At 42.3% G+C, this 13,017-nt stretch overlaps 1 protein-coding gene and 4 non-coding genes across 17 annotated transcripts in view; 1 reads left to right on the plus strand and 4 right to left on the minus strand.

Annotated features, from left to right (window-relative positions):
- The window catches only part of rhbdf1b (rhomboid 5 homolog 1b (Drosophila)), a 46,081-nt gene that overhangs the window by 9,580 nt on the left and 23,484 nt on the right, over positions 1–13,017 (minus strand). For 3 of the 13 annotated variants that reach the window (XM_037755455.1, XM_037755456.1, XM_037755457.1), the window contains exons 2-6: positions 9,195–9,339; positions 8,850–8,989; positions 8,372–8,509; positions 2,221–2,446; positions 379–585 (exon numbers count right to left, since the gene is read on the minus strand). In XM_037755455.1, the coding sequence (XP_037611383.1) occupies positions 379–585; positions 2,221–2,446; positions 8,372–8,509; positions 8,850–8,989; positions 9,195–9,311 (828 nt within the window). In that variant the 5' untranslated portion in view covers positions 9,312–9,339. Of the gene's footprint in view, positions 1–378; positions 586–2,220; positions 2,447–5,682; positions 7,175–8,371; positions 8,510–8,849; positions 8,990–9,194; positions 9,340–13,017 lie in introns of those variants that run through there. The other 10 variants (XM_037755459.1, XM_037755458.1, XM_037755465.1 and 7 more) reach the window with 10 other exon arrangements.
- trnai-uau lies at positions 9,834–9,927 on the plus strand. Its single transcript has 2 exons — positions 9,834–9,871; positions 9,892–9,927. It is a non-coding gene; the product is annotated as a tRNA-Ile (tRNA).
- trnai-uau lies at positions 10,200–10,293 on the minus strand. Its single transcript has 2 exons — positions 10,256–10,293; positions 10,200–10,235 (listed from the first exon to the last, which is right to left on the minus strand). It is a non-coding gene; the product is annotated as a tRNA-Ile (tRNA).
- On the minus strand, positions 10,705–10,798 carry trnai-uau. The gene is made up of 2 exons: positions 10,761–10,798; positions 10,705–10,740 (listed from the first exon to the last, which is right to left on the minus strand). It is a non-coding gene; the product is annotated as a tRNA-Ile (tRNA).
- Positions 11,689–11,782, minus strand: trnai-uau. Its single transcript has 2 exons — positions 11,745–11,782; positions 11,689–11,724 (listed from the first exon to the last, which is right to left on the minus strand). It is a non-coding gene; the product is annotated as a tRNA-Ile (tRNA).

Consider the following 13,017-nt stretch of genomic DNA (forward strand, 5'->3'; position numbering starts at 1 on the left):
ACGAGCTGATCTCATATTTTATGCAACATGCCCACACACACACATGAATGAACAGATAAAACCCATCCATTCATATGTGCAGGAGACATAAGAATATAAAACGGATGGGATTTTTCTATAATCTCTTCACAAAAACATAAGATAATGGAGATTAAAGTGTGTGCATGTGCATGGAAACTCAGTGTTATAGCTGGTTCCAATGTGTATTTATATTGTGCAGAAAATACAAGTTATCTCAATCTCAGAAAAACTGAGGTTGGCAGCAGCTTTGAAGTAAAAAAAAAAAGAAAAAAAAGTGACAAGCACAGACTTTGCAAAGCACAGATTATTTGGTGACTAAACTGAAATCTACTGCATAAACAAAAAATAAACAGACACCTTCATTAGGGCCGCCGCGGCCTTAAGACTCATGATTGCGACAGACTCCCGCTTGCGTCGTCGTGGCAACCGGTTGAGGGCGGAGCGGGAGCTGGAAAAGGAGCACAGGGAGGCGGTGCCGGGCGTGATGGGAGTTTGCGGGACACTGAAGCCGTCTACCTCTTCCACCATGCGGAAGGCGCGACCCCGGGCCAGGGGGTCTACGATCTGCACGCACACACGCACACACGCACACACACACACACACACACACTGTGTTGGTTCACCACATCTTTTTTTTGTCAGACTCAATTGTCAAGCCACATACAACAGTAAACACACAGCGACAAGATAGTGAAAAGCAGGCATGACATATATCTAAACTAGGGTTAGATTGATGTTCCAGGTTTCGGAAAGAAGCAAAAGTGTATAATCAGGAGGTTTTAGTTATAGAGCATTGATATTTATAATAGTCAATTTCAAGATCTAGTAATAAACAATAGCATATTGTTTATTAGTTAACCTATTCAATAGCTGCAGAGATTTGTTAGCCCTCACCCAGTGCTGCTTCACACAACAATCAATATGCACGATTCAATTCAATTCAATTCAATTTATTTTTATATAGCGTCAAATCATAACAGAAGTTATCTCGAGACGCTTTATACATAGAGCAGGTCTTAGACCATACTCCGTACAATGAGGACTACACTTCCGTTGAAACAGTTGTCTTTTAAAATGCTCGCATCATACTTATTGTGCTTATTGTAATGTAATCTGACACAGATTTTTGTAGTCCGGTGACCGGATGATTGTCCCGGTTTCAAGCTGGGGGATCCGAGTCCCGACAAATATCTGTAAAACACTCAAATTGTCCCGGTTTTCACCACAATTAAAATAATAATAATATAATACGTGTTTTCAGCACTTACATAGATTTTTATCATGTACTGTTCCACTCATTATTACCTAACCCAATATAGAAAACGATGCACGACGCATCTGAATTCAATTTGTTTGTGTGTCAGTCAATCAATGTATCGTTGTCAAGGTTGTTGCCGTGACACTTGCGGCCCTTTCTGACAGAACGCTCAGTTAACGCTAATGGTTAGCTGTCATGCCGAAGAGAAAGTTGCTCTTTTCTAAAGAGCTCCAGGAGGCTTACTCCTTTTCTTCGTAAAGTGCACACACTGGATGAGTACATTTTCGGTCACACACAGTGGAAATGCCGATATAAAAGATCACATAAAGACGGCCAGATAGCAAATATACAATAGCTGGCAGAGAATGTGTCACATGCAATCCGTGTGTTTTGTGTTTACTAGTGTTATTAAAACAGTTGTGGATTTTGGGAGACAAAACATAATTTTTCGTCTGCTGAGACGCTGTCCATGCTGTTGAAAGGTGTACTCGGTAGGTGTGCTAAACACTGAAATGAAATCCTGATGAAAACGCCTATGGTGCGTGCATAAGCGCATGCATGTGCGCGTGCATGAACGTGAGGTACACTTAAGTGTCCCGGTTTAGGAGTTTGAGAATACGGTCACCCTAGTGTAGCAGCATTGTGAGTTTCAGTGGATAGTTATTGTGAAGAATCATGCGTAAAATTAGACATTTCTCACAGGAAACATTCAAAAACATCTACAAGATAGAATTTGTTTCATGTGTGTTCAATTGATCCCATCAATTGAACCCTAGGCAAGATGACAAAGCAGAGAGGTGAAGCAAGCGCCGAAGCTCTAATGTGAAATAAAGGAATAGGAATAGTGAAAGAGTGTGGGAGAAGATGTGATGGAGGAAAAGGTGAAAGATCGTCCCATCTCTTCCTCCGTCCCCCTAACGTGCGCCCCGGCACTGTCCTACCCTCTGCATGCCATAGTGGTGGCTGGGGTGGTGGGATGGGAGGTAGAGGGGAGGAGGGGTCTCAGTGCTGGCCAGAGAGAGGTTGTCCTGGCTGTGGAGCTCCATCTCCCTCATCACCTGCGGCTTTAGACCCCCGTACAGATGGCTGCAGTGCTGCAGGCTCTTCCTCCTCCATCGCTGGGTGCTGTCGCTGTCTTTGCTCACCCCGAACCAGTCAGCCGTACCCCTGGGAAGAGGACGCACTCTGGTTAGTGAATACTGACAATCCTGACATGCACAGTGAATATTCTTTGACAGATTGAGCCGTTCATCCCTTCTGATTAGCAGAATAATGTGCTGATTACTTGATTGATTGCAGCTGGTTGTTGTGGATTAGCTGCTTAATTGGTTCATTGGTTGATTGCTTTCTATTAAAGTTTTATACTGATGAAGAGAAACATACTTGTTAAAAGGACACAGACCATTTTAAATGCGAAACCTTACACTTTTTTCTTTGGTACCTTAAATACTAAACAGAAAGCCAAAATGCATGGTTTAACATTAGTTAAAGGTGCAGTGTGTAGGATCTGGCGGCATCTAGTGGCGAGGTTGCACATTGCAACCGACTGAAAATTCTCCCATGTGCCACGTGTGTAGGAGAAATACGGTGGTCAACATGAAAACGCGAATGGCCCTCTCTAGAGCTAGCGTTAGCTGTTAGCTCCGTACAGGACTGTGCTGCTTAGCGGCTGCTAACAGCTAACGTTAACTAGCTCTCGTCCTGCCGATTTCAACACGGGATGTGCCGTTGATTTACATTATGATGCGATAAAGCTCTATTCAGTAGAAACAAGGATGATATTAGGCAAAGGTAAATTCTAACGTTATCATGATGTGTTCAAATGTAATCTTGTAAAATGTAGTCTTTGGCAAGAATCTTGAATAAATCCAGTTGTTTGAAGGAGATGTTTTCACAGCAATATAAAATAGATAACTTAACTTCCTAACAAAAACCAGGATGCGAACGGTAATAAAGAAGTGGATGCTGAAGCACATATGATCTAATGTTTCACTTTTGTTTTTTAGCGTGGTATCAAATTGATATCAAGAATTGTCAAATTTCACTGGTATTGGTGTCAAATACTACATTTCTGGTATCGTGACATCCCTATAGTATTATATTCCATTTCTGCCATAAGACGTGGCCCTTTAATACAAAAAATGATTTAAAGTGGCAACAAGACAGAAACTTTGACCAGTTTGAACAACTAGTTTATGTAATAAAGAGAAGGCAAATTTACCCAATTAGATTGATTTCAATAGCATAAATCAGCTTAGACTTTATCCTGGATGGCGGATGTGGAAGTGATTAGATAATGAAAAATCAAGCTAAAATGGGGGCCAGCATCAACAGCACACAGTGAAAACAATGATCAGTCAGCTTATTAAACCAATACAACATATCAGGCAAAGAAATCCTAACTGATTCAGCTCCCTCTTTCTACATTATGTGATTGCACGGACGCTTGCAACCCAGCTTAGAGAGCCTGAATGAAAAAAATACTGTCTTGATCCTCACTCGACCTATTGCCCTCTGTTCTGTCAGCGGTAAAGAAGCAGATGTTGCCTGATAGTCCTGCAGTTCATGGACTGACTTGGCTGTTTGTGTGTTTCTAATTTGAACTAAATAAATGTGCATCCAGGTGCCCTTTTCTTCCCACGAAACAGTGCCTGCGTGCCAGGCTGCATGTTAACCGACCGGGAGGCGGGAGGCCACACTGGGGGAAACTGTTTGGAGAGGAGAACACTCAGTAATAAACACTCAGGCCTCATCATCAAGAAAGACGCCAGCTGGGGAATCCTTTTAAGGCTGCACAGGGGCAGGGAGGGGGTGACGCGGCCATGACTGTTGTCCTCCCAAAGAGGAATGTTGCAGAAAGAAGACAGGTTTGGAAAAGCAGAGAGAGACGGGAGTCAGACTGGGGAGGAGAGGATGTCATAATATGAACACAGAATCTTTGTTAAATACAGATTCCAATCAACATAACATCCACTACTGACGGGAAAAACATGATGCAAACTCTCGCCCACGTTGTGACTCTTTCAAGACAGATGACATTTGTTTGTGTTTGTTTAGATAAGCGGGTGTTTTGACTGTGCGTGCGCATGCACCGACAGGCAACGCATGTCACATTCGCCCACACGGAACCATAAATAAAATATTTTCGACAGCACAAATCCATCACCCGTCAATGATTAAAGCTAATGTGAAGCCGCATGAATTAGCTTTCATATCCTGAAGGTAAGGCTGGTACACACGGAGCAGCAATCTACTGTGCTGTAATTATAGGCTTATGACAGCATCCATTTCATCAGAGAGAAAAAGGCCAAGGGGTACAAAACACTTAATACTAAACAAATACTACCAGTGAACAAATAGAGAAAGTAAATATGGACTTTGATGGTGGGTATTGAGTTTTTATGATTGGATAAATCCACCAAAGAGAATTTTTTTCTAAACACTGAACAAAAACCTGTAAGGACGTTTTCAACTTTTTTTTTATTCTTCCCAAAGTTCACTACTGTTTTGTAAGTCAATTCTTTATGTAAGGGCATAAATGTCAGGTTCCCGATCACTGGGTATGTATGGACGATCTCTGAAAGTGCTGAAAATTATTTCATTATTTCTGGGACTAAATGGGGGAACTTTTGTGTCATTCTGATCTAAATGCTGTTTCACACCCCGACAAAAAGAAAACTCCTCAGGAAAGTCAGAATATTTGTCTATTTTTTGGCAAGATAATTATCCAAATTAAAAATCTAAATTGTCACGAAATACATACATACTTCATAGGCTTCTTTTTTTGATAAATTCAGTGTTTTCTTCTCCCTGGTGCTTGGCCATTGTTCTATCAGCTCTTTGGTCGTTTTAACTGTGTATTTTTCTGATGGAGGACGAGGGTGTTTAGCAGAAAGGGAAGGCTCTGTGAATATAGCTTGTGTTCAGGTCTTCATTGTGCCCTTATCCTGTTTATACCTTAAACAATAATCCAACTTTCATTTAGTTTTAATCACAGAAATGAATGAAATCCTGAGATGTAGACCAACTGTATATTTTTTTAAAGGTCATTTTACACCCCTTAAAATCAATAAGGCCTGGCGACCTCTAATTTAACCCCAAGATTAGGAACCTTAAAGTATCTGAAGATAACCTTCCCCACTGCTACTAGAGAGGGCCAGTAGTATTACCAGTAATCATAAATCATACATCCGTAAAAACCCAACAACTTAAGACCAACAACTATTAAAACATGAGCGACCAGTCTCAGCTAAATCTTATATTCTATTTTAAGACTAACTTAATCCTGCTGCAATAAATAAAACACATGAACAGGAGGATTTGTTCAACATTTCCATCCACTGGCCAAAGAGTCCAACAACATATTTGTTCTGGTCTGGTTTGCCCCCGTTGAGCACACTCACCTGTCCAGAGAGCTCCAGGAGGGGGTCAGGGTCAGGGTCATACCTGAGGGGGGCAGGGACTGTGGAGCTGTCCGTCCTCCATCACCAGCATCACCAACATGTCCAACTGTCCCCACTTACCCCCCGGGACCCGTATTAAACCCTGATCCGCTGAACGCAAACTGATCCTCAGCAGATCACACATATACACCGCGTTCCATAAGGGGATTTCCTCCGATATCCAGGCCGGAGCGGTACCTTGTAACACTCGATGTTACGCAAAAAAGAGAGGATGATCACTGCATGTCCAGACTCTGTGTTAACATCCCCCCCCCCCCCACCGTCCTGCTCAGTGAGCTCCAGGTTAATCAAAGTGCTGGAGGAAAGCTGGCGTTGATCTCCTCGGTTCAGACGGGAATCTGATCCCTGAAAGAGGACTTCCAGTCTTCCACCAGCTGGACTCTCTCACTCAGCGCACTGATGGAGCTTAAATTTTCTGACCTTGTGTCAACCACCGGCACACAGCACAAGTTTCCCATACGCCTTGTGTATGTGCGAGAGAGTGTGTGAATGTGTCAGTAGCTGGAGGGCCTCCCAGTATCCCTCCTCCAGTTAAAAAGGATGTGACCTACTGGGCAAAGAAGACAGCAGCTCTGGTCCTTGTCAAGCTGAATATCCAACCCCCCCCTCCCACTACCACCCCCCGTTCAGAGCCCCAACGATCACTATCAATGAGCTCCTTCTCTCTCTGTCTCGGCCTTGTTTTTGCAGGAGTGTGTCTAAACACCAGTTCCACACCAGCACTCAACAGGAAATGGGAGATTAGAAGGAAGGATGGGACTTCATACACATTAGGAGGGGAGGAGAGACAGAGGAGGGACATGCCTGGACATGACACACACACACACATACACACTCGTACACTTTGAGCAGCATTACCGCAAACATTTACCGTGAACCCCACCTTGCTTTGTAGCTATGTATTCACGTCAGCAGCAGTTAAAAGAAGCCCAATGGAGCGTTTAAACACCTATCATTACAAGCATCAGTGTGACTGGAATAAATCATTAACTGTGGACCTGATCTGTCAAAATTAATGGCTCCTTAACATGGAAAATGACTCATAAAGAGCTTTTTTTATCTGTTGTCTACCAGAGCAACAAACACCAGGGTGTCCTCCTAGTTGTCCCCACAAGCCAGAAGTTTGCAGCAAATCACCCACCGATGTACACTTTGTTTGAAGAGCAAGGATTTATCCGGTATTTGTACACAGCTCTTTTGAGGAGGAGGAGGTACGTCGGCTAACCTCCTGTACACACACACACACACCAACTTTCTCTAAATCCCATTAATTCTCTCATAGACATCAAACGCATTAATTCAGTTTCTCTCTCACACACACACATGCGAGGCTCAGCATGAGAAAGTTAAGACATTTAAGACTCTCCTTTGAAGGCAGTGTCTCCAGGTTTTAGTTCAAACATTTACATCCAATGTTAACGCTTTGATGTGGCCGACATGCTGTGTGAAACACACAGATAGTCCGTATGAGTAATTGTGTTATTTTGTCTGCCTCGAACCATGTGGTCCTGGTGCCACCTGGACCGACACTGATACACCGTGTGTGTGTGTGTGTGTGTGCGTGAGAGCTTATGTGTCATAGACTTTTTGTTCAAAGCGTCACATCTGAGGCACAAAGGCGGCCTAATGGGACTTTTGGGGCAAAACTCAGTCAATGCAGACATCAAGGATGCGGAAAAGGTGTTGCAAGAAATGGTATGTTTTTTTGATGTATTCATTTTTCCTCAACCTGCCTTGTATATCATTTTCAACATTGTTATTTTCTGCAGTGAAGCTCTATTTTATTTGTTCTAAAAATATCTGACAACATATGTAGAGTATGGAGGACAGGACCTGCCAAAATAAAATATAAACAAATAAAGATATAAGTAAATTGCTAGATGAATACATATACAGTACATACACCATTAAATGTACCAAAAATAATTAATTAAAAATAAATGTAGGCATTAATTAATTGATCAAATGTGACATAAATTGATATTTATGTTTTAATTTGCTTCTTTATTTATTTACCTTTGAATTACTTCCCCTATATATCTACTCTTTTATTTAATTTTCCCCTTTATTTATTCATTTATATTAACTTTGACATTTATTTATTTATTTTGGCATTTATTCTTATTTATTTTAATTTAATTTTTAAATGCATTTATTCATAGTTTAATTGTATGTATTTACATATGTATATATAGGGGAAGTACTACAAAAGCAAATAAATAAAGAAGCAATTTAAAACAGAAACGTTAATTTATGTTTTATATTTATATTATACAAAAAATAAGTGAATGCAGCTTTAAAGCATTATTTATAGCTTTATTTTATCTTTGAAATGTATTTATTTATTTTTGCATTTATTAAATATATAAATATTAAACAAATTGATGTTTCTGTTTCAAATTTTAAGATTCTGTCCCAAAAATAAACCTCACATATTTTATATCTTTGTACACATTTGACTCGTCACTAGAATTTAAATTAAAGTGCTAGTATGGGCCCACGACTTGGTCTGCCTCAAACCATGTGGTCAATATTGCGGTCCACCATACTGTTTCAAATAGAAACTTCCGTACCAACTTCAAACTGCTGTTATCAGCTCCCTCCCTCCCTGCTCCACCTCTCTTTGTACCTGATGATCTGTTTGGGTATAGATGAACGCCGTCGGGTCAGTATTTTGGGGATGCAGGAGCGCCTTCGGACGCTTGTCACCCTCCTGGGCTCCCTCGGGCCCTTTGGAGGAACTGTGTTGACCCGCTCGAAGCGCACCCTTTTCTCATTTAACGCACATCGCAGCGTGTAGAGAAGAGGACAGGGAGGCAGTGGGGGAAAGCCAAAGTATGAAGGAAGAAGAAGGCAAAAAATCAAAGAAAAAAGGGAGGACAAGAGAGAAGAAAAGAGAGCAAGATTAATTTGTGTTAAATCAGAAAGGAGGCGGCAGTTTAAATTAGTTTCTGAAAAGATTTATTAGTGGAGAAGAATTATTAGGATTAGAAAGTATACAACAGACTCAGGTCGCAGGAAATTAGCAGCTGGAAGAAATCAGCAGAGAGGAAAGAAAAGAGCCTCTAATGAATGTGTGTGTGTGGCTGTTAGTGTGTGTGTCTAACCTTTTAATGGACTGTGTGAAGGAGGGCAATCTCTCCAGAGGAGGAGGTCTGAGGTAGTTGTTGGAAGTTTCCAAGGCAGCGATGCAGGTCTGGGGGTTTTCACCTGGCATGCTGACACTGCGCAGGCGCTTTACCGGCTGCTGCAGCGCACACACACACACACACACACACACACACAGAGAGAGATGATGCCTTGTTATGTGAATTCTGAAAAGTCTGAGAAATAAACAAGTAAAAGCTTTTTTTCAAACATTAAGAATTAACTTTCATGCATGCACACAAAAATACTCTGAATACAGATTTACTATTCTGACTTGTATTTGACTCTTCTGTTGTTTTTTTTACCTGGGTGAGCGCGGGCGGCGTGTCGTCCAGCGTCAGCTGGATGGTGGGGATGTCCAGTTTGAGCCATGGCGGCTTTTTCCTCTGCAGGCTGCTGTTCCTCCTGCCTGGCTCATCCATGCTCGCTAGCTCCCCCTACGCCTGCCAGCTGGACAACACACACACACAGGAAGTGGGTTTGTAGGACAACAAGTCAAAATCGCAGACACATCATGACGGGCAAAAGTATTCCAGCCTTCAAAAGCCAAAAACTGACCAGCTTTGTTGAGTAATTACAGTGCGACAGTAATCCACGTGTCCCCATGGTGTGGGGCTCAGACAGATCCAGTGTGGAGGCAAAATGCCTGAATAAACAAACTGCTTCATCCAAATATTTAAAGCTACTAGTCTGCCAGCCGTCCTCGGGATCTTCTCTAAATAACCCTGCATCACAAGGCAGCAATAATGTTTTGAACAACAGCTTATTTGTTCAGTGAACACAGCCAGGTGTTGTGTCTTAACAAAGATGCCTTGATTGGAAAAAGTCGATAATTTGAAATTTAGCTAGATATAAACCTTAATTTAATATCAATGCAGGGTGGAATTGTGTGTAATGAGCACCAAACTGAGATTTGATGACAATGACAAGTTCTGTCTGCAGAGGCTCCAGTGGCGCAATCGGTCAGCGCGCGGTACTTATAAGGCAGCAACCTGCAGAGTGATGCTGAGGTTGTGAGTTCGAGCCTCACCTGGAGCAGAGAAGTGTTAACCTGAGCTGTCAATCACAGGAGATACTCTGACATGCTGATCATCTGTGTGAATGAATCACTCTCTGAGCAGACGGAACATGTCATTGTTGAGGGAGACCAAACAGATGACAGTGTGGTGCTTAGTGGATTCATATTAAAGAGGACCTATTTTTGCATTTTCCCCTTTCCTTTAGTGTCTTATATAATTTTTTGTGCATGTAAAAGTTCTGCAAAGTTACAAAGCCTGCGGCAAAGGGAGTTACTCTGTCTAAAACTTCTCTGCTCCAGGTGAGGCTCAAACTCACAACCTCGGCATCGCTCTGCAGGCTACTGTCTTATAAGTACCGCGCGCTGACCGATTGCGCCACTGGAGCTCATCAGTAGAGTCTCACTATCTTGATTAACTCCACATATTGACTCCAGTATCACTGGCCATTGATTAACATGACAGAAGCATCATGCATCAGAGTAGGGACAAACTTGTATCTTGTCAGTTCAACATCTGGAGAGATTTCCATGTGAGACTTCCAACTGAAAATCAAAATACCTTCAAATAGAAGTCAACACATGCAGCAGGAACATGTTGTGTTTTTTTTGTCAAATTATCAAATCACTGTAAGTAATGGGATTCAGCACCACATGTGATAACCACATGATCCGAGTGAGCTGTTGATCGCAGCTTTTGTCAACCACATGCACACCTTTTTCTTTATTAAGGCATCTGACGCCAGTGATCAGTGTCTTTAGACGAAGACTTTACCTCAACCACCAGGTTAAAACTTCGCTGCTCTAGGTGAGGCTCGAACTCACAACCTCGGCATCACTCTGCAGGTTACTGTCTTATAAGTACCGCGCGCTGACCGATTGCGCCACTGGAGCCTCCGCAGAAAAGACAATGGATCAGTGTGCATTCTCATAGGTAAGGCTTTCTTCTTGCACTCAGACAAACACATACTGTATACTGCCCTCAATGAACAGAGGCAGACAGAACAGAAAGGGATGCTATTACTCACTGATGAGTGTGCTCACATGCTTGTTAAACAGACTTTACATATAATAAGTGGTCTGAGTGAGATAGATCGCACAACAGAGCTACACAAACAGAGGGAAAACCGCAGAATAGTGAGCCAAAGCCTCCACTCATCCTGTTGTTTGCTGGTTAATGGGTTTATGGGTAAAAAGAAGGATTTTGGAGAGCGAAAGGGGTTTTCCTGCTTAACCGCTCCAGTGGAAATATAAACGAGACATCTCTCCGTCTCTGTGAGAGCCAGTGAGCGCACCAGTGCACATGAGGCAGTTTGCAGTGACACCTTTTAATATGAAGTGCCAACACAAACAATAATCATTTCTTTTCCAGTGGGGGTTATGCATTTTTAAAGCTGCTGAGCTGGTCAGGTGAAGAACGAAGTCAAAACCTCAGCACCTTCCTGCTTCTTACTGGTGCCACATAGTAACATTAGCACTTTATCGTGCACAGAGTCCTGCCATGGTTTGAGGCTATTCCAGCTGTGTGTCACGCCTCTTTTATATGTCACAGGCACCAAAAGACTCCCTTCTTGATCCTCGCTCGTCGAGATTCATTTTAGAAATTGGGACGTCCTTCAAGATGGAGCGCTGAGATGGCTTTCCGGGTCACAAGACGGAGGATCAAGGAGTGAGGAGACACAAAAAAAAATAGAGAAATGACAAAAGCCCAAAGTCTGCCTGCTCTGATTCATGTAGAATATCAGCATCTCTCCTGTGATTGACAGCCCATGTTAAAATTTAACTGCTCCAGGTGAGGCTTGAACTCACAACCTCCGCATCACTCTGCAGGTTACTGTCTTATAAGTACCGCGCGCTGACCGATTGCGCCACTGGAGCCTCTGAAGTGTAGACAATTTAGTAGTATTTTGGAAGGGCATTAGTGCATCTTCAACACCACAACATGGCACGAGGATTCTCATTGTTACAACCCGGCTCAAAGGTTGCAACAAAAATGGGAGACCAGACGAGTTTAAAAATAGTAACAGGCATTTATTTAACAAACTAACAATCAATAACTAAATAAACGTGGAAAGTCAGTAATCAGTAATGTAGGCATGTGTGGGTGTGTGAAAATGTCTGCTGCAAACAAAACCAAAACAGGTGTGCCAGCCAAGGAAGAGAGAGAGACATCTGTTGAAAGGTAGAGAGCTTTTATCCCAACCACACCAAGCCCGGGTGTGGCTCATCAACCTGACGACCCTCTCCTGCAAAACAAAGGAGAACCAGCAAAAAGACACAGGACACCTAGTGGAGTGGAGGGGTCGTCACATCATAGATAAGGCTTTCTTCCTATACTGCCTAAATATTCCCTAAATGAACAGAAACAGAGCAGAACAGAAAGTGATGCCATTACTCGCTCACATCCATGTTCATGACTGCAGCATTTCCTCTTAAAAGAAGCTGACGATGGTGTGCAGGGTCCAGTCCCAATGTCCCCCCTAAAGCCTTTAACCCTGAACCCTCAGGGACTTGACTGACGTCACCTGGTGAATGGTTGAGTGTGATAGGCTGCAAGGGCTTGAAATGGTATAAATATGAATGGGGTGACATATCATGTTACCTTGACGATGCCAATTTGTGGGTTTTTATTTGACATTTGAACAGTTTGAACATCTTCCAGGCTCTTGCCTTACGAGACTAGAGGTAGGCTAACTGTCAAAAATATCTATTAACATGTTTGTGTCAACCTTCATTAAGCAAAATTAAAAGAAATGGTTGCCATATATATGACATATATATCTTTATTTACACCTGACTGGTCAAACTAACTAACTGACGCTCTGACATGACAACAGGAATGAAGCAGCTACGTCTGGCACATCAAGATGAGCTGCTATATATCCACAGCTGGTGGTTGACAGCGCGAGCTAATGGATACACTAGATGTGGGCTAAGCCAAATGAGCTGTGACTCAATAGGAATAATATGGCTTTAATATGTAGAACAACAGCTTGTTATTTATGCAGTACACAAAGCCAGATGCTGTCTTCACACGGATGGTCTTATTTGAAACGTGGAATGTGGGAATTTAGCTAAATATAAACCTTAATCTAACATCAATCCATGTGGAA

Source organism: Sebastes umbrosus, chromosome 20 (assembly GCF_015220745.1).
Source record: "Sebastes umbrosus isolate fSebUmb1 chromosome 20, fSebUmb1.pri, whole genome shotgun sequence".
Classification (NCBI taxonomy): domain Eukaryota; kingdom Metazoa; phylum Chordata; class Actinopteri; order Perciformes; family Sebastidae; genus Sebastes; species Sebastes umbrosus.